Source organism: Mus caroli, chromosome 14 (assembly GCF_900094665.2).
Source record: "Mus caroli chromosome 14, CAROLI_EIJ_v1.1, whole genome shotgun sequence".
Classification (NCBI taxonomy): Eukaryota; Metazoa; Chordata; class Mammalia; order Rodentia; family Muridae; genus Mus; species Mus caroli.
In genome coordinates, this window is record NC_034583.1 from 78,025,866 (window position 1) to 78,047,845 (window position 21,980).

The 21,980-nt window shown below is 38.8% G+C and overlaps 1 protein-coding gene across 3 annotated transcripts in view; it reads right to left on the reverse strand.

The window, feature by feature from the left end:
- Diaph3 (diaphanous related formin 3) overlaps positions 1-21,980 on the reverse strand; it is a 473,693-nt gene that overhangs the window by 321,145 nt on the left and 130,568 nt on the right. Inside the window, exons 6-9 of one of the 3 annotated variants that reach the window (XM_029469353.1) lie at positions 18,033-18,107; positions 17,882-17,951; positions 13,568-13,704; positions 10,809-10,914 (exon numbers count right to left, since the gene is read on the reverse strand). In XM_029469353.1, coding sequence (XP_029325213.1) covers positions 10,809-10,914; positions 13,568-13,704; positions 17,882-17,951; positions 18,033-18,107 — 388 coding nt within the window. Of the gene's footprint in view, positions 1-10,808; positions 10,915-13,567; positions 13,705-14,789; positions 14,910-15,504; positions 15,598-17,881; positions 17,952-18,032; positions 18,108-21,980 lie in introns of those variants that run through there. The other 2 variants (XM_021182084.2, XM_021182083.2) reach the window with 2 other exon arrangements.

Consider the following 21,980-nt stretch of genomic DNA (forward strand, 5'->3'; position numbering starts at 1 on the left):
CACACACACACACAGTACTGTAGCACTTCAGGATACAGAGTTCTAGCATAGTGTCCACACACACACCACACAGTACTGTAGCACTTCAGGATACAGAGTTCTGGCATAGCATCCATACACACACACAGTACTGTAGCACTTCAGGATACAGACCTCTGGCATAGCATCCACACAAACACACAGTACTGTAGCACTTCAGGATAGAGACCTCTGGCATAGCATCCACACAAACACACAGTACTATAGCACTTCAGAATACAGAGCTCTGGCATACTGTCAACACACACACACAGTACTGTAGCACACCATAATTTCATGGTAGGTTAACTGGTTAGCTGTGGTTACTGGTCCAGAATCTATACTGTGGTGAATTGAAGGAAAATGTCCTCAAGAGTCTCCTATGTTTGAATGCTTGGTGGTGGAACTATTTAGGAAGGATGAGGAGACATATCCTTAATGGAGAAGGTACAGTCTTGTTAGAGGAGCTGTGTTACCAAGAGTGAGATGTGGGGTTTCTTGAAACCCTTCTCCCTGTCTACTGGATGGAACGTTCTCAGCTACTACTCCAAGCCATGCATGCTTGCCACCATACTCCCTGGCCTTGATGATTATTGACAAATCTCCTGAAACTGTAAGCAAGCCCTCAATTAAATGCTTTCTTCTAAAAGTTGTTTTGGTCCTGGTGGCTCTTCACAGCAGTAAAAGAATAACTTAGACATTGACCATGCAAATAAGCTTAGAAACACTGAAAAACTCTCAGGAGCTGCAAAAGCATTCAGGAGAAGCTGTATACATGAATGTAGATTAAAAACTTACAAAGCTAAAACCACATAATGTGCTAGAAGGCAACATTTTACTATATGGGAAGAATAGGAAGTAGTATTCAATGAGAAACAAACTCCACTTAATAGAGACACCAATTCATGAGTCAAGCAGAAGATGACGAATGATGGACAAAGACACTGGGATACAATTTTTTCTGCACAAGCTGACAGCTGAAACCAACACCTACACAACTCATTAAATGTAGAAATGTTGTGCCAGTGCCTACTTGAGCCTTCAGCCCTATGATCCAGCATCTTTGTCACAGGAAGACATTTTGTAAGCTGTCAAAAGAGAAACAAATACCAACCCAGCTATAAATCCTTTACCTACAATGATGTACTACCGTCAAGATATCCTAGTGAAATGGTGGGACACAGCTATTAGACACAACCATCCAATTACCACTGCTTGGGTGAGCAAGTCCTGGATATTACAATGCCCAATGAACTATAATAAAACCATTTATTACTTGTCTAAAAAAAAGGAAAAAGAAAAAGATGTAATGATAAAATGACTCCTAATGATATTCTGCTATATTCATCTTAGATCAGTGGCTTATTCAGCCAACATCAGAGAGGCTTCCTCCTGAAGGAGATGGAAACAAATACAGAGACTCACAGCCAGACATTACCTAGAGAATGAGAAACCATGCAACACACATCCCTAAACAGAATCCCTCCCATCAGCGCTCATGAAACTATGGAAGACAAGGGGGGCAATTGTAAGAGCCAGAGGGGATGGAGTACACCAAGAAAACAAGGCCCTATACATACATCAACATAAGCAAAGCTCATAGGACCTGACAGAGATGAAGGCAGCATGAACAGGGTCTGCAACAGGTCCTCTATATTTATATTATGGTTTTGAATTATACTCCTAGGCATGAGTAGGAATGGGTCTCTGATTTCTGTGCTTTTTCTTGGGCTCTGTTTCTTCTGTTGGGTTGTCTTGGCAAACAGAAGTGATAGGTTTTGTTTTATCTTTTTATATTTTATTTTTAAAACATGAATGAAAACTTAGCAACTAGTATAATGGTTAACAACTAAACTGTCATTTACATCTTCTGAGAGAAGGAAAATCAGGTTTTACCAACAGAGTGACAGACACTGGTATATTAACTACCCTAGGACAGGTCTCATGTTAAGGAGTAAGTAACCAATACACAGTGGACTCTCGAGGTTGTACTCTGTGCTTTCACTTGGTTAGAGTTTAATGTCTTGTTGTTGTTGTTTATTATAAGATGGGTATTGCTTAATTTTGTTTTCTGGGTTTTTGGTGGGGTTGTTAGAATAGATTTTTTTCGTCTTTTTATTTTTAAGAAAAAAATCACAAGTTGGGTGCATTGGAAGGGGTAAAAGACCTGAAAGGACTTAGGGGAGGGAAATATGATCAAAATATATTTAAATCAGTATTTACTTTTAAATATTGTTTTAAGTAAAAATTAAATAGTTTTAAAAAAAAAACAGAAAAACGGGGAAATTAAGAAACTCACATTGTAGGATCAGAATATGACAAAAAAAAAAAACAGAAAAACGGGGGAGAAAATAAGTTAACCTGTTCAAAAGCATGTGCCATTTCATTAAATTTCAAGTAATTTAAGTCTCATACTGTGTGTGTAAGCAGGGAAACTGTGCAAAAGACCCAAAGAGATGAAGCTATGAAGACCCCAGGGTTGGGTAAGGTTATCACATGGGATTCTATGAATGCAAGGTACAATAATAATGACATACTCAGTTTGGTAATCTTGTAGAGAATAGAATAAGAAGCATTACTCAATCATGTAAAAAAGGTTTGAAGCATTTGACATTCTAGAAGAAAAATTGATAGACCTTGGAACTGAGTTTGAAATATTGGCAACCCATATGTCTCTCTGAATAGGAAATGATGCCAGTAACAGAGACGCATAAGGCAAGGGGAACAACACTGCCCAATGAAAAGGATAAACTCTGTTTTTAAGAGTCTGAGTCTTTTATCTATACTAGAAATCCTTAACTTCATTAGAATTGATCAAATTACTCATTAATTACCTTAACTAAGGATAGTAACAGATATTCAAGTGACAAAAGGCAGTCTTCATAAAGATGGATTTACCAATGTCTGCCTCATATTCAGAAGATGTAAAATATGATCCTCATCAACTTTGATTAAACTAAAGTTTCAAAGGCATGACAAAAGTACTTTCCACTAGAGCTTAAATGTGACAAAATAAATTACTCACACGCCCCTAAATGCATCCTAATTAGAATAAAGGGTCTATCCATATGCATCAAACTATAGGTCTCCATATTATTGATTCATATCTTCTAGCCTAACAGGTGCCTTTTCTGTACTAGACACTGTTCGAGATGTTAGATTTAGCTATGACAAAGAGACAGGAGATGTTTATCTACTCCTGTATTATTCAGAGTGAGTGTTGATCTGATGAAATACCATCATGAAAAGCAACACGTGGGAAGGAAGGATTTATTTGGCTTACATATCCAGAGTCACAGTCCACTGAATGAATGCACTATAAGAACTCAAAGAGGGCAGGAACAAGCTGATGCAGAGACAGTGGAGGAGTGGGGCATACTAGCTTGCTCAACTTACTTTCTTATGGAAATCAGGACCAGCCTAAGGGTGGCACCCACAAAGGAGAGTGGATATAGGCAATAGTACTAGAAAAAAACTTTTCTATGTAGTACTAGAAAAGAAAGTTTTCTCTGCAGTAGTAAGTGAAAACCAGTATCGCAAATGGGATCATTTGGATGAAATAGAGAAAAGAAGACATTTAAGGAACGGTTTTAATCTGCAGGTTGTAGAAGTCATAAGTAAAGGGGCACTAGAAGAGTAGAAAGGGATGAGGGAGATTATAGAGTCTAGAAGAAAGGAAATACGATGACCTGTGTCAAATGCAACTATAAGACAAGAAAAACCTTTTCTACAAAAGGACAGAGTGACTCACTGTTCAACAGCCCAAACACCTACCTTCTTCTGTATAGTATAAGCAAGCAGAAAACAAAGCATGCAATTCAAACTGACTCAAAAATATTCTCGTCTTTACTCCAAATGCATCATTATACATGAGAAATACTGCTCTTTAACCTTGGTTTAAGCATTTCTACATAAGGACACTTTAATTGTTACAAAAAAAGATTCAATTCTAAAGTTTCAAAAGCAAATACTCTCTTCCCAATTATAAAAAAAAAAAAAAATCTTTCATGAACAAAAATGCCTTTAACAACACAATTACTACCAGGAGGGTTTGGTGGGGAGGTCAGGCTCCCATTCTTGCGGAAGTACAATGGATTTGTTCCAGTGCAGCTGCAGCATAAGGGCATACCCCATTAAGTGAGTCAAACTGAACTTACACTAGCAAGACAACTATCACTACTGTTGTGAGCTAGACATAGGCATAACCAGAGGCAACAAAATAAATACAATAAACCAGGCAACTCAAAATCACAGAATACAAAGGATGAAATCCACCACAGCAATCTCAGGAACTAAGCCAACAAAAAAAGAAAATCATTACAATTAGAAAGAGGTTGACAGGACAAAGAGGTTCCCTGACCTTGAAGGTGATGGAAAGTTTCCCCAAATACAGATGCATACCTCCTAAACTCCTCTGGGTACACAATTTACTTCTACCTCTCATTTGGCTCAGCATGCAATAAGAGAAAAAGTAAACAATTTATGTGCATTTAGCCTTTGTCTTCTGAACCTTTGTGCACAAAGAGGCTTACACACTAAATTCAAGGTACATTAGCATATGTGATGCCCAATTTTTCTAAGACCACAAGAGCAGAGAAATCTATGCTGAAGGAATTTAGAGTAGAGTCTACTGAGAGGGAAAGTGCCGTTAGAAAAGTCAGCTTGAGTTAACATGTTCTTTCTGGATATAAGTAGATGTTTTGGTAAATAAACCTGTGGCTAGGCCACACTGTGAAAGAGTGTGCTTTCAGGAGCTCAAGCCAGACTCAAAACAAGTCCCGGGAAATAATCCAATGAGAAGTCAATCATATCTCTGACTATTCACTCTCTAGCCCTGGAAGACACAGCTTCAACTGTTCATCTTCGTACCCTACAGTGGAAATCAACCGTCTCTCTACACAATCAAATTTCACATTTGTCACGTTAAGATGAGTAAATGATGCTTATAGATAAAGAAGTTACCTCCAGAATATAAAAAGCTTTACAGTTTTTTAAATAATATATATGCATTAATTCAGAAACTAAATAGACTACATAATGTAGATAAACCCCAAAACAGTAATATGAATCAAAGTAAGGCTCTATAATCTTATTTATACTCCCAATTGAATGTTTAATAAATGATAGATATGGTTAGAGAACAAGCCAAAACTTGAAAAATGCAAATGCCCTACCCACAAATTCAGAAAAATGAATTGTAATACTCAGGGCTAGAATTTGCATGATCAGAAAGATGAAACACAAACCTACATTTTAGAAACATTTACTCCCCTTGAGACATCATTAGTTTCTGCCACGTCCTCTAGTGCATTTTGTGGAAACTAATACCAAGTAATAGACAGTTGAACAATAATGGTGCATAAGCTGCTTCCAGGTGGGAGTACAAATGCTTCACATCCTGCAGGTCTGATGAAACTCTAAGATCCGAGTGATTTTTAAAAAAGAACAAGTAAGCAGTCCACAAGTAGAAGATAGGATCTCAACCAGTTTTCAATATAAGTTCACTCATTCAATTTTTAAAATGATAGAGGCGGTTAAAAAAAGGATTTAAGCATGTTTTGAGTGAGAAAGCTCAAAAACTAAAACTACAGATTCACAAAGTGACCCAAAGACACTGACTCTGCATCTCTCAAACATATTTCCCAGTCCTCCCCTTACCCAGGCTTGTTCTACCCAAACAAATCTGCCTTCATAAATCAGAAACTCGAGACAGTCTGCTTTCTTTCTATTGAGTAACAATGGAGAAGAAATTGTCCTGTACTACATAAGTCAAAGTAGTGAGGGTTCCTTTCTACTTGAACTGAATCTAGAGTACAATGAATACAACAAAGGACTGGAGAAACATCGAGAATGAAGGCAAAGTAAGAAAGAAGGTGGCATTTATTGGATCGGTATTTTGTTCCCTATTGCAAGACAATTCCCCAGAGTCACTCTCAATTATGCAGAATTTACAGTGGAGGCTTTGCCATATTTTCATCTACACAATGCTTATCTCAAAGTGCCTTAGAAAGCAGAGACAATGTCTTCTTCCAGGTCAAAGGACAAGTAAGCCTTAAGGCAATACCTACAGTTCATTTGAAGAGAACACTGTTCTGTAATCTCAATGTCCCTCTCTTACAGCAAAATCTGCCATCACCACACCAAAATGTTTCTCCCATTTGTAAAAGGGATCTTTGGATGTCTACCATATACCACACTGCACAGCTGTGTGTGTCTACCATCTGTGGGATGGGGAATCACAAATAAAACACTGGACAGTATTTACAGATGCTCCAACAAGATAGGAGAACTGGTCATTGGAAGGCCATTACACAGTGGTTGGTAGCTCCATACAGACATTTTCATTTAAAGCCACAAGGTCTTCGGGAGAATGAAACTTTCTAAGAGTACCAGGTATGCCTTCACAGTTAAATATATTAGGTGGAAAGCAAACACTAATTTGATGGCACATTATATGCAATTATGAAAGATGTTGACATATTTATGGAGCCCTCAGAAAAATCTGGAGAAAGGCTGGCTACCTTAGCTGCCTGAGACACTTACTAGAAGGAAAGGTTATTCATCAAGTATGTCCTCACTATACACAACAAACAGCCAAGATGATATGACTCTGTCACCACAATTTAAGCTGAAGTGACCAAGAATATCACATTAACCACGGATGCATTCTGGTCAGCTTCAATTCTCTGTCTGGGATGTAAAGACTGTATGAGATTCGTTTCTTCAAACGCCTTCTGCAAATAGCCCTATACAAATCATACATAGTATGAGCTTCACAGGATGGGAAATGGGGCTCATAGAGCTTAAACCGTGCCTTCTGCTATGAAGATCTTTTGTGGACTGAGGAGACAATTCAAGGAATAAAGGCCTTTCCATACAAGCATAACAACTAGAAGTCAGACCCAGCATGCAGCACCTCACAATCCCAGCTCTAAGGAGGCAGAGATAAGGATCCCTGAGTAACCAGGCCAACAGGCTAGCTGGAATGAGTGACCTATACATTTAGTGAAATGTCCTGCCTTAATAAATAAAGAGGATAGTGCTAGATTTTGGATGTAGAATATAGATACAAAGGGCAGGAAAGAAAACAATGTCCACACTCAACAGATGTCGTTTATCAGAGCACAGACAGTGTGTCTTTCTGCCGGGCATAAAGGGGCTGTGGGAAGGAATAGGGGTATTTGTAATTTATATAGAGCCTTGGAAATTATAAAATTGATCAACTGTGGAGGGCTAGGTTAAGGTATGGGTCTCTTCTTCTTGGAACTGTTAACTCAAGCAAGACAGGCTATCTGATGAAACATGTTGTCTCAGCAAACAGTCCTCTCTGGGTTGTGGCCTAATGACTATGGTTGATCAAGCTCAGCTGCAATCTCATAGGAATCAAGTTTTTACAACCAAAGTACTCTACCAGAGAGAGATTAAGAAAGATTCTCTATCAAACTTCAGGCCTCCACAAGTATGCAGACATGGAAACAAAGACCCAAATACACATCTGCCTACAAATGCAAACATGCAGCTACATATACATACTACATGTATGAAATAAAGAAGGGGGGCATCTTTCTAAAATTTCTGGGAGATTTTGTCTGAGAAAGGCACCCATTAAACTGCCAAACTGACTACGTTAGACTATATATACTCTTAAAATTCCCGGACACACTTTCAGAATGAAGAGATGCCTGGGGTGGGGAGGGGATTGCAGCTCTCACCAGTCTAGAGGCCATATCCACCCAAGAAAAATCAAATATGCACTAAAAAGTTTGAGTCGCCCTTTGAATCCTTTCCTAAAAACCAATCAGTCCAGATTAAGAAAGGAAAAAAAAAAAATGTCAATAGGCCCTCCTCCACCCTAGAATAATTCTTCTGATGCCCCAGCAGTGGACAGATTTGGCTAAAGGTAACAAAGATCCATGAACTGGGGAAAGAACAAGGAAAGGAGAAACTGTGGCATGGATCAGAAACTGCGTAGTCTACACTGACCCCAGACATCCTCAAAGGAAGATGCGGCTGACATTAATGGACATCACTGTGACAGGCACTTCAGTTCTTCCAAGGACGCTACAGCAGATTTACCTGCCCAAGCATCCCCAAGACCAGTTTGAGCAGCATCAGAACTGGCTTTTCTACGGGGACATTGCTGTAACTTGACACTTCTCCTCTGTATTACATTGAGCAGCATGTTACTTACATAAACTCCCCGGGCATTCTAGAAATCCTATAAAGCACTCAGTATCATTTTCTGCATAAATGGTCCAAAATGGATTAGGCTGTTTGCAGCTGAAAGGCTCTTTCTGATATATTTGAAAAGAGAAACTATTCTACATTTATTTCAAGCCTAATGTTTTTACTTTTAATCTATTTCCTAAAAATAAAACTAAGGCCTGAAAGATAATCGTTACATCATCCCAGGCTTACAGTTGTAGTCTCTTTCCAGACTATATCAAAAGGAGAAAAACATGCTTCATTCCATCATAGTCACAATCAGAAACTATCTTTATTATCAAAACAAAATAATCTTAAATTTCCCATTAAGACAGATACCAGAAATACACATATCAATAAAAGACCCTCATTATTCTTCATTAAGTCCCATTTTCTCCAATTTAGAAGCAAACAATTGGTTTCTACTTTATTTAGTAACAAAAAAAGTTTTATTTTTAATTTGGTGATTGCTAATATCACTCACACTAGTACATTTTAATAAACGCAAATTACACAGCTAATAGAATGAAGTGGGCACTTAGAACAACAGCTTTATGGGAAGGCATAGCTGGAGCACTCTAAAATGTGCCTTATTTGAGGAAGATTCAGAAATATGCCAGAGACAAGAGTGTTATATATTGTATTACTATATGTTTATATCATATTACTGTAATATGCTTGATTGGAAAGAGCATACCCAGTAATACCCCCCAAAAGTAAAACCGCTTTATCTTTTTATATGAAGCTATGGGTAGTTAATTGGCTTTCCAGATGATGATACATTTTAGTCTTAAGCCTGCCAGTTTTTAGGTACTTTATACCTTAGATTTAATAACCAGAAGCCTCAATCATGAAGTAATATCCTTTGGCACGCGTGGTGGAACACACCCTTAATCCCAGCACTCCAAAGGCAAAAGGAGGCTGATATCTCCAAGTATAAAGCCAGAACATTCTACTACATAGAAATCTCCACAAGAACCAGGCCTATTCGATTGATTGGTTGATTGGTTGATTGACTGACAGACAGACAGACAGATAGATAGAAAGATAGAAAGATAGATATGATGGGTGGGTGGGTAGACGGACGGACGGACAGACAGACAGGTAGATAGATATGATGGGTGGGTGGGTGGGTGGGTGGGTGGATGGATGGACAGATAAGTTGACAGGTGGGTGGAGGGACCAAGGGAGGAAAGGAAGGAAGGAGAGAGAGAGGGAGTGGGGGAGGGAGACAGAGAGAGGGAGAGAAGGAGAGAAGGAAAGAGAGAGACTGAGTGGTGGAAACCAGGGGTATAGGGAGATGGCTAAGTGGATAAAGCCTTTACTGAGCAAGCATAAGGATCTGAGTACAGAGTTCCAGCCCACATACGGATGTACACAGTGGCACATCTATCTCTAATCCCAATGTTTCTACATCAAGTTAGGAGGTAGAGACAGACGACTCCCTAGAAACTCATAAGCCAGTTAGCCAGTCATACTGTGAACCACAAGAAACCCCTTCTAAAACAAGGGGGAAAGGAAGGACAGGACGTAAAGGTATTCTCTCACATCCACAAATGTGCTGTGACCCAGCCAGGCTTGTACATTCAATAAGCCAGACCTGTTAGACTGCAACTAGTGTCTGAGTGGTTTGTGCAATAATTCACAGATCCCAAGGACAAAGAGACACACAAATAATTATGGAAGAGATAAGAAGCAAAAGTAAGGGTGAAAGGAAAAGGTAGGACAGAAGGTAGATGAGAAGAGGCAGAAGAAAACAAAACGTTGAGAAAAGAAGGCAAGGAGTCAGGAGCAACCCTGGCTGTGGACGTGCAGGTAAGTACAGGACGCTGGTGAACCCCAGCAACCCTGGCTGTGGGTGTACAGGTCAGTACAGGACGCTGGTGAACCCCAGCAACCCTGGCTGTGGGTGTGCAGGTCAGTACAGGACACTGTTGAACCCCAACTTATTAACTCCCTCAGCAAGATGAGAAGCTTGTTCTAGAAGCTGAACACAAGCAAGAGGTACCCATTGCCCTGATCTTCAGTCCTGCAAACTGACAAAAGTAATGAGTCCAGTAACAGGGTTTCAAAGGAGCCATTCATAGTATGTCATGTGACATAACATGGTCAAGGCCTATCAGGGCTATATACAAATTTGGTCATAATAACATCTTTTTACCTTTTTAACACAATAATTAACTGAGTATTATTCATTGGGTTCGCTATAACTGTGAAGAGGCAAACACTTTCACAGATGACCATGAGCCTCACTCTTACTTAGAGATACTCCTAATATCAGTTATAAAATCTAAAATGACAAGTCATAATTCATGTAATGAAGACACTACCTTAATTTAAAATACTTACTAAACAATCTCAGGACTCTGTGAGTTTACACAGTTGGAAAGTCAACCTAAGAGTATTCACCAATACATGTGTAAGATGTCCTGAGAATACAAACTAGAATTCTATACATTCATTATCTATAAAAACAAAAGGACATTTGCTGTTATATGATGTTTACATAAAATTCCATCACAAGGCAGTTGCAACAATACACATGATATGTCCCTCAGAACGAGGCTTTGAAAACAGGTACCTACTTGCAAGTGCACTGAGTTATGCCGGAGGCCTTCCACAATGGAAAAAAATCTGTCAATCTTTCTTTCTTCTCCAGCTGAAGTCAAGGCTTCTAACACTTCTTCAAGGCTATCAGAAATTTAGAGTCTATTAATTAAATTGCAATGATCAAATAACAAAATCAGCAAAATACAGCCAGTTTGCCGTGTTGTTGAGTCACTGTGCCTAGCCAATGGCAGCATTTAGGAGCAGCTTAGTGAGTTCACACCATTCCTGTAAGCGCGTAGCCACTGTACAGATCAGGGGCTGCACTGTGCTGGCTCCAATCACACCCACCTCCCTGCACTTCCCTTGCCCCACACTTCTCCCTCGCCTCAGGTTCTCAGTCTCTTCCCTAAGTTCACAGTCTTCTACTTTGACATTAGCTCCTTTCCCCCAATGGTATCCACTTGAGGCAAAGCACAGTGTCTTTCCATCTGGAATACGACGACACTCTAAGGACCTATTTTGATTTTTTTCCTGGCAATACTTTGTAAAGGTATCCATCAAGCATCTATAAACTACCAAATAGCAAGGACTATTTGAGCAACTGTTACCAATATAAACTCATACTGGATTTTCATTTTACTGTTTTATTGATTTAAAAAAAAAGACTGTAAAATGTGATACAAGGTTTTAATGCATGCTGGAGCCATGCAATCTTAACTCACAAAAAGTATATCTACCTCCCACATATGTCATTCTCTGATGTCAAAAGCATTTAAAACTCACTCTACTGTTTTTGAAACATAAATTATCATTTTCAAGATTCAACATATCCTGGAATTTAATGTGTGTACTTGTATGAAGTGGGTATGTTAGTATTCACTATAAATAAGAAATCAAGGCAGCAAAGGATTGAACAACTTATTCACAGTGTAACATCTTCTCCAAAATAGTGATGCATGAATCCAGACAGCCTATGAAACAATCTCTAAAAGATTCTCAACCAATATCTAATATCCTTTAAATAAAAACTGTGACAGTTAAAAGCAAATAGTAGCAAAATACAATAAATCATTAAATGTAAAATGCAATACTTGTACAAAGAACATCTTCCCTTTTAAAAAATAAAAATTCATCTTCTGTGGATGAAAATATGCAATCCTAAATGCTATGTTAATCACTATCACATTCATTCAAATTCAAGAAACAATAAAAATAATACAAAAGAGCTGACACTGCCATTCAGTGGTAGTGTACTTGCTTAGTGCATCTGAAGCCCTGGATCTCATTCCCAGCACTGCAAGTAGGAGTTGAACAAAATATGACGATGACGACAACAACAAAGACAACAGAGGGGAAGAAGGGGGAGGAAAACAAAGAGAGAATAAAATGGAAAAAGAAAGTAGGTAAAGAGAAGAAGGGAAGACAAAGGAAAAGCAGAAGAGCATAGAAGATAAAGTGTAAGAAGAAAAGGAGCAAACAGAGAAAGAAAAGAGGAGTAGAAAAGAGGAAGGAGGAAGTGGAAGGAATGGAGAACAAAGACTGAAGGGGAAAACAGGAAGGAGCGCACATCAGGACCACACATCAGCATATGTGCCAACACTTTGATTTGCATGGTAAAAATCTAAACAACCTTCTAGATTAGAAAAGTAATGAAATTGTATGCTTGATGTTTTCCATGGCTGGGACCACAGTCCAATTAGCTAAATGACCACTATAGGCACATGTGCACAAGGAGCCAAGTTTCAGAGTGGTGTCTAACCGGCCAACTCCAGCCAGGCTGAGGCAGGCAGTAGCATCTGCTCTGACAAGATTGCCCCAAGGCTGACTCTCTCCAAAGAACTCAGGTTAAGATCACATTGGAACTGTGATCAGGAACCCTGTGGGTTGTGTTCTTTGAGATGCATAGCTCTCACAGTCAGAGGAGAGCTCATCTCCCAGGAAGCACATTCCAGCAACTCTGACCCGCAGAAGACTCCACCAGGATTTTGCTAATGGACATGTCTTGCTTTTACCCTAGTTGCCCCTCTATGTAAGCATAAAGCTAGCATCAGTAACCTAAAGACACACATGGGATCCATCGCTGAATGTGCTTGCCAGTATACACCTTGATGAAAACTCTCCTGTCTCGGGATTTTACCATCTCATTAAATGTCTTTCTAGCCTAGGCCTTTCAAAATAATAGAGCCAGGACTGTTTCAATTCTATGATAACTATAAGCACTGTCTGTGCTGTTCAGTTTTCTCATTTAGAAAAAACATTTTAAAGGATTACTTATAAATTAGAATCCTAATCCTGCTTAAGGAGAGGGTTATATATCTTATCACTAGGATATATGTTGAGTAGTTGATTATTGCAACCATAATAAATGTAACCAAGTGCCTAGAAGCTTCAGTGGGTCTTTAGTAGTATTACATATTTAACTTGTCACGTGTTTACATACAAATTTTCAAAAACTAGCGTACATGTTCTTAGAAAAGGTTAGTGTGACTCACAACCTCAATTAATTGTTCATAAAAAGGAATTAGATAATAAAAGAACCACTTGTATATTTCCACCCTTCCCTTAGAATTTTTATTAAAGGTTGAGCTTAGGCAGTTTAAAATATGATGAGGAAATCAGTTGTTCATAGAATTATTTTAGTCTCCTAATTAATAATCTGCTTAACAAAATGACTGGACAAATATTACAATTATGCAGATAAGAAACTGAACAACCTGCCTGTTACTAAGTCATGAGTTCCACTGTGACCGCCTGAGAGTCACCAATGCAGCGGTCGGCCCCAGTGGGAACTTACATGCTTTCCTCGCCGACGATGCACACTGCAGACAGAAGCTTCACCACGTCTGCCATCATAGCAGGCTGCCTGGGATCCATGGCTTTTGCCAACAAGGAAAGACTCCTCTTGTCACTCATAATCCTTTCTAAGCCATACTGTAGCATTGGAAAATAAGGTGAATGTTAGGAGAGATTTCAATAGAACAGTTCGTATGTTTTTAAAATTACATTTACATCCTAAGAAAGACAAACTATAAAGATCTTAAAACACCATAAAAGTTTCCCAAGTATTCATTTTATGGTAAGAGCTATGAGAATCAGCCAAATTCAAAGAACCTATAGAGTAATGAGGAATTCTCAAGTAACATACAAAACAAATGGGCAAATATTAAATAGCCACTGAGGACAGGGGCATCTCTGCTCTGACAAAGTTGGTAAAGGAGCTACAAGCAAACACACAGACCAGCACTGCCCAAGAGAAAGGGAAGGATGACAAAACCATGAATAACTATGTCATTTTCATGAAATTAACAATTTTAGATACAATTAACCCAGCAAATTAAAGAATTATTATTCTAGCATATAAACAACGTAGAACATTATATTTCCTGGAAGATTAAAATCCAGTTGTATTTTATAATTATACCACATCTGAACTCAGACTAGACACATTTCAAGTGTTCAAAAGCTGCCACAGGACAGTCCAGGTCTCGGTGGGAACATGGTTGATAAATGCACAAAGCTAAATGACAATTTGGAAAAGAAATTGGTAGAAACTGCCATAGTTGAACTATGTTTCATCAGGAAGTCATTACCATTATAAATACATACATACATATATGATTTATGGAAGGATAACATTTTATTTGCTATTGCCATAATACGGCAACCAATTAGAAGATAAGTAGTTAGGTTAAAGGCATATTATTTTAAAGATGTATGTATCTTTTGGCATAACAAAAATCTGCATCAGTATAAAAACGCATACAATAGAAGATACTAATACTTCTGTAATTCAAAGGATCCTGCTAAGTAGTGTGATATTTGTGGATTAAGTCACTATTGTGAACACAGGAGACTTAGTCCCAGTTATATATCTAGCAATTACAGTTGAAAATTGGCAATATATATAAGTATGAAAGGTAAAACTCAAAAAAGTTTTGGTTTAAGCTTGTTAATCAAATCATATTTATAACTTTATTATCTCTTAAATAAGCACTTATGAAAGAGAAAAACCTGACATGGTGCTGAGCTCCCACACTTGCTGGACAGCAGGAACATGGAGACAGACGTCAGAGGAAGTGCAAACAGAGGAGCCAAAGCCACAGAAACAGCAGTGGGAAAAGTTCTCTTTCTCCTTACTAAAGGGAGAAAGCATCATGACAATTAAACTGCTCAGGAAAGACTTTAAAAGCTGGCATACAGCTAAAGGCCTCATGCCTTGGTAGTGTTGCAGAAAATTGTCAGTTGTCTATAAAGCACCAGAGACCTGACCCAGAATGTCAAAGCTTACCAAGAACCAAAGGCAGGCTTCGTCTCACAAACCTGTGGGCTGGGTAAAGCTTGTCTCTGGTGCCTGCCTTCCAAATTCCTAACAAGGTGGCTTCCCCAGACTCAAGACAATCTATGATGTGCCCAGACAGACTTTCTACCTTTTCCATCCAAACTTCTGGTTTGAACTACTATGGAGAAAAGCTGGACTATGAGCACACTCTGATTTTGTGAGTTGATTTCATGAGTTGATTATGACAACAGAGGCATGGTCTCTAATTAGCTCAAGGTTTAAAAAATAAATAAATAAATCACTTAAAAATAAAATAAATAAAAAATGGAATGAAGCGAGATTAGCCCTTTTCCATAACTACTACTAAACAGCGAACTGCTATATACTTCAATAAAATTATGTATGCAAAGACTTAGAAAAAAGAAACTGATTGTGAGAAATAGTTCACTTACCACTGCTAACATGAAAGTGCTTTTTTTTAATGAAGGTTTTTACAAGTAAGAATGCTATCATCAATTTATGAAGGTCTAAAAAAGTATCTCTCCTGACTGCCAAGGACCCACTTGGGGTAATATAATTGGCCTGTTCTATACCAGGACCAAGCCTGGGTTCTATTTGTATTCCACAGGAGTCCTATTGTTACCTAACAGAATTCCAGGCTACTAAAGATGAGTTTAAGTTAAGGAACAAAAATGCTCTCACCTCTAAAAAGACACCCACCATCAATCCTACATGGCTACGGAGATAAGCAATGGTCGATGGTGATTGTATCCCCACAGCAGAGAGAATGTGAGTGATGGAGAAGACAAACCACAAAAGCCCCTTGCTAATGGGCACACGATTCAAACCCCAACCTCCTGAAGAAAACGAAGTCTTTTTTATTGTGTCAGTATTTTAAAACGACACACTTAAAAAATATTTTAGCCACATTTAATGTAACAAAAGAAATTCATTTCCTTTGAAATGTAAATGAAGAAAATATCTAATAAAAAATTTTAAAAAAAGAAAAAATCTAATAAAAGAAAAAAGAAAAAAAAGAAATTCATTTCCATAGAATATCGCAGTTGTCCATATTAATGATATACTTAATTGTTGATACCAAAAGATTGTATTTCCAGCAAAGATTTCACAGTGACAATTAACAAAGCGTGCACCTGGATAGCCAATTCAGTGACGTGTAGGGGAGCTAACTGGGGCCTCAGGCTAATAACCCGACCCACAATACTGCGTATGAGAATCTACACATCAAAAGAGTCATCTCATGTGTCAGGAACTGAACTTTGTGCCCTTGTTAGCCTAAGTGCCACTATCAAATTCAAATGCAGTATTTTTACACCTCTAAATTAACAAAATTAAGAAATAAAATCTACTATAACAGATTGCTTAAGAATATAAATGTGTTACCCTCAAATTCTGACAGAAACCAAGTAGGGATGTTATTTTGTTATGTACTAATTCATTTTAAACCTTAGTCTTCTCAAATTCAATTTCGGTCACATACAGGCTTTTGGTCTGAAATAGGCACACTTGCCTTTTCTCTCCTCCAAGCTTCATGTCACCTGCAAAATTCCTTCAATTTCATCACTTTAAAAGCAGGCTGGGAAGGATTTTCAAATCCTCACTCTAAAACTCAGTTGTCGTACACTTCAAGAAGAACATACAAATAGCCTACTTCATAAACAAAGATTAGCTCTCCAAAAAAAGAGAGTTATGGATCTAGTCCTCAGGCAGTCTTATTGGAAAGTATCAGATGACCAGGAAGGGAAGACGACAGCACATGAAGACACCGGTGCCAAGCCTAAGCACCTGGTTTCAGTCCCCAGAACGCACATGGTAAAAGAAGAGGACCAGACTCCATGAGCTGTCTTCTGACCTCCACAATAGCACTGTGGTAAACATGACATGTACAGACAGACACACATAAACACAACATAGACAGGTGCGTAAAAATCGAAGAGGACATTTAACAAAATGCTTTCACATTAAAAAAAAAAAGCCTTAAAAGCACAAAAGTAAATAAATGCTATAATAAAATTAAATAGTAATAATTTAAATATTTATGTATTTAATGCTGTGAATGTTTATTTTTAAAGCAAAAGGCAAAAAAATCCACATCAGAAAAATGTTACCATTTTCTATATAACAGTCATCACACCCATAGGTAACCTTTCCCATACAGAACCTGATGTCCAACAATAACCAGTAGAGCACACCCATCATTATTTCACTCACTGTGAGGTGGAGGTCACACTCAAGAGCTATAGAAATGGCAGGAAATGATGCTAATATCAGCAATCAGCAAAATGGGGTGGGCTAGGCAATGAAGGTCTGAAGTATCCTGTTTCATTGAATGTTACTACACACATGCTAGAGATGTAGCCATATTATGCTCCCTCAATAATAAATGTACCACTACTGCATTTCTAGAATCTTCTCATGCTTGTATATATTAATTTTATATCCTTGAGATAAGAAACAGAATTCTTCACATGAATCTCTGGTAACATATGACAGACTAAAGCTAGTAACTATGTAGTATAATAAAGCTTTGATCCTGCTGAGGTTTTGAAAATCAAAAGAGGGAGAGAAGCAAAAGAAGAGTCTAAGTGGAGAGAATGGGAAAGAAAGTTAGTTCATCTCCAGACAAGGGTTTATGCTTCAGGTGTGAGCCTGTTCGCTGCCAAGCTTCTCCTAAGATCTGCTGTTCCACCAAACTGAAATGAAACCTAACATCACCCCATGATCTGCAAATAGAACCTTCGCTGGTGACGCTCTAGTTCCTGGGAGGCCCCGTGGGGAGGGGAGCAGGCTGCAGTTTCCTCTGCTTACCTGTGTGTTCATCAGGGCTCTCAGACACTGGATGACTTTGTGCTGAGTCTTCTTCACAACTTTTTCTTGGCTGCATTAAGATAAATGATAATATTGGATGACAGTTGGACATACTAAGAAAGCTTAATTAAAAATTATTAGCAATACTCACATTTGCCCATTAATTAGTTTTTCCAAATTGTCCAGCAATAATCCGAGTCCCTCGTGTCCAAAGCTTTGCACCCAACTGAAAAAGCAAAGGTAAATAGCAGGTTAAGTTGGAACTCAGCAAAAATAAGAAATGCTATATAACTATACTTATTTTTAAAACCCCAGTCATAATCATGACTACAAATTAGCATAATACTAGATACAAAACTGTTGAAGCTTTCACAAACCCTGACTGTAGGAGTTAAGGGGGACAGTATAGACAGCAGTGAGCTAGCATCGTTCCCTCCGGCTGCTGAGACCTGGGCCTCATCATGCTCCATGTTCAGTAACTATGAGTCCTCCATAGAAACACAAATATTTGTACGAAAACCTGAGGAAACTATCAAACATACTCACAATATAGAAAGGATTCCTAAAACTCATCTGCCAAAGCAATAACCTGATTAACCAGCAGGAAAAGGACCTATAGGATACTTCTTAAAGAAAACAAAGAAACACCCAACAGGTAAGGGACGCAAGCTCAATGTGGCGAACAGCAAGGAAAAGAAAGAGGCAAAGGCAAAGTAAGCCACACTGCCATTCTGTAAAGTGAGGACAGCTGTTTAACAGGAAGACAAAAGACCATCTGTCTAGGACTGGGGGCATAGGGAAGGCTTACACATGGCTATAGGAATGGAAATAAGTACAGTCATTGCAGGAAACAGGAAGAAGTCTCTTCACTATTTCATAAACTACAATATGATCAATCAATCAGGAAGAATTAATTGCTCTATTAGGACTAAAGAAGCTGACGGGAAGGGCAACCCAGCAGGAAAAAGACAAGAAGTCTCCACTAACCCAGACCCCTAGAACTCCCAGAGACTGAGCCACCAGCCAGGCAACATACATGGCCTAGTCTGAGGCCTCCAGCACATATTCAACAGTGAACTGCCTGGTCTGGTCTCAGTGGGCCCCAGAGAAGCCTGGGGGAGGGGAAGGGAGGGGACCATGGGGAAGACCTGGGGAGGAGCACCTTCACAAAAGCAAGGGGAGGATAGGGACTATAGGTGAGAGGGGCACAAGAAGGTGGGGCATTGGCTGGAATATAAATAAATAAATAATTTAATAAAAGAAAAATAATTCTATCCAAAGGAAATACACAGAACATTAATTGAGCATAAAAAATAAAATCTTGATATTTGTAAGCACATGGGTAGACCTGAAAATCCTTATATTAAGTGAAATGGGCCAGGCACAGAACTGTATGCCCAATGGCCTCTCCCTTGGAGGAGAAACTAGAAAGGCTGATCACATTCAACGGGAGACACGAGGAGCCCAGTCCAGTACCAGAGGCATGGATGGTTTGCTGAATGGGTACTGACAGAGAGGACCAGAGCTTCCGGTGTGTCAAGGGGGGTTGCAGCTAATGGCTTTGTGCTTCTCTAAAGTCAGAAGAGTTTAAAATTTAGGTATCTGCAGAAATGATAAATACTTAAGAGGACAAATGTTGAACCTAAATATCACACTGTAGATAGATATTAAAACACTACACAATGCACCCCTTTACAGGTATGTAATTTTCCTTTATCTGTTTTACAACTTAAACTATGTACATTGTTTAAAACTCATCTTTTACATTTTACACTTTGTAGACAGAGAATCACCACCTATTATCTTTGACAATTTCTAGCATCACAAAAAGTCAAACTTATTTCTAAACTGCACAGAGTAAATGCACTTCATGTTTACAGAGGCCATCTCCAGTCAGACTATCACCCTCATCTCCTCCCTGCCCAGTGAAAGCCATGAAATACCTAATTCAACAATGCCAGGAACAGGAAAGACACTCCCCATCAAAGACTCAAGACCATTATTATGGCTGAGAGGAGGAAAACAGCTAACTAGATGCCACTGCTTTCAAATGAAGATGCCACTTCAAAAGGGAAGAGTTCACTTGCCACTATCAGCTACAGACAGATTACCCATGGGCATTTCAAATCTGGCTTTCATGTTTCATGAAAATAACCTACAGCATCCGCTTCGCTATTTCCCTTGTTGACATCTTATACTGTATTTATTCTTATTTCACATGCAGTGCAGAAGCTTGAAATCAAACATGTAAAGAGTAATTTGTGAGCCTTACTTGGCTGCTATTGGGATGCGCACAGCCTCCCTGCTCATCGTGACCTCTTGCGTTAGTACTACCCAAGGGGCCTTCAATATTTTATTGAAAGTGAATTTTCAACCATCTACATATTCAAAAGCATATCCACGGTGCTGGAGAGATGGCTCAGCTGTTAAGAGCACTGACTGCTCTTCCAGAGGACCGGAGTTCAATTCTAACAACAACATGGTGGCTCACAACCATCTGTAATGGGATCTAATGCCACCTTCTGTTGGATTTGAAGACAGCTAACAGAACTTAAAGCTAATATGAATGATTTGAAGCTATTCATGCTGCTACTCAATCACTGGTGAATAAAGTTACTATTCACAAAATTACCTTTATCAAAATATAGAGAGTAACTTTAAAATATGTTAATGTCACAAAACAGCTGGTTGCACTTAATATGCTAATGTGATGCAGAATGAAACTGAGGAAGCATACAAACTCTTGCAAAGCAGAAAGTTCTCTGTTCAGAGTAATTAATAATAGAACACAACTATGTGAAGTTTATTAATCCAAATACAATTATAGTAAAAAAACAGGATCCACAGTTCTTTTTTTTATTAGATATTTTCTTTATTTACATTTCAAATGTTATCCCCTTTCCTAGTTTCCTCTCTGAAAATCCCTATCCCTTCCACCCTCCCCGTTCCCCAACCCACCCACTCCCATTCCTGGTCCTGGCATTCCCCTATAGAGGGCATAGGGCCTTCACAGGACCGAGGGCCTCTCCTCCCATTGATAACCAACTAGGCCATCCTCTGCTATACATATAGTTAGAGCCACAAGTTCCACCATGTGTTTTCTTTGATTGGTGGTATAGTTCCAAGGAGCTCAGGGGGCACTGGTTAGTTCATACTGATGTTCCTTCTATTGGGGCTTTGGTCCCCTTCAGCTCCCTGAGGACCCACATTTCTTAAATCAACTATTTCTAGAAATCCTAGAAATGTCTTTTCTAGACTACACAGTCATTAAATTTCTCAAGCACTCGTACTACATATAAATCAACCGTCCAAGAAACAAACTTCCTAAGGTACCAGGAGAATAAGCAAATCTTAAATCTCAATCATATAATCTTTTCATGATGGGAATTTCTCAGCAACAAGATGACCAAGGTGAGCCCACTGTTCGTGGACAGTGTAAGATGGACGGCAATAATAACATGTTAGTCTCACAGACTCTAAAATAGGGAAACTTTGGGGTAGAACCAGTCACAGTTCTCTGACAAACCACCAAATTGATTTCCGGAGTGGTTGTACAAGTTTGCACTCCCACCAGCAAGGGGACATTATTCTACTTGCTCCACAGCCTCACCAGCATATGCTATCACTTGAGTTTTTTATCTTAGCCATTCTAACTGGTGTAGATGGAATCTTAAGAGTTGTTTTGATTTGCATTTCCCTGAATAAGAACTTTGAACATTTAAATGTTTATCTGATATTTGAGATCCCTCTGCTGTGAATTCTCTGTTTAGCTCTGCACCCCATTTTTAGTTGGGTTACTGGGTGTTTAACTTCTTGAGTTCTTTATAAATTTTGGATACTAGCCCTCTGTGAGATGTAGGGTTGGTAAAGATCTTTTTCCAATCTGTAGGCATCCATTTTACCATATTAGCAGGGTCCTTTGCCTTACAGAAGATTTTCAGCTTCATGAGGTCCCATTTATCAATTGTTGATCTTTGAGCCTGAGAAGGAATGGGATGAGGAACTGTGGGAGGGGGTATCAGGATGAAGGCAACAGCTGGACTGTAAAATAAGGTCACACAACAGGAGGTTTGAATACAGGCAAGAGGGGAGGGGGACA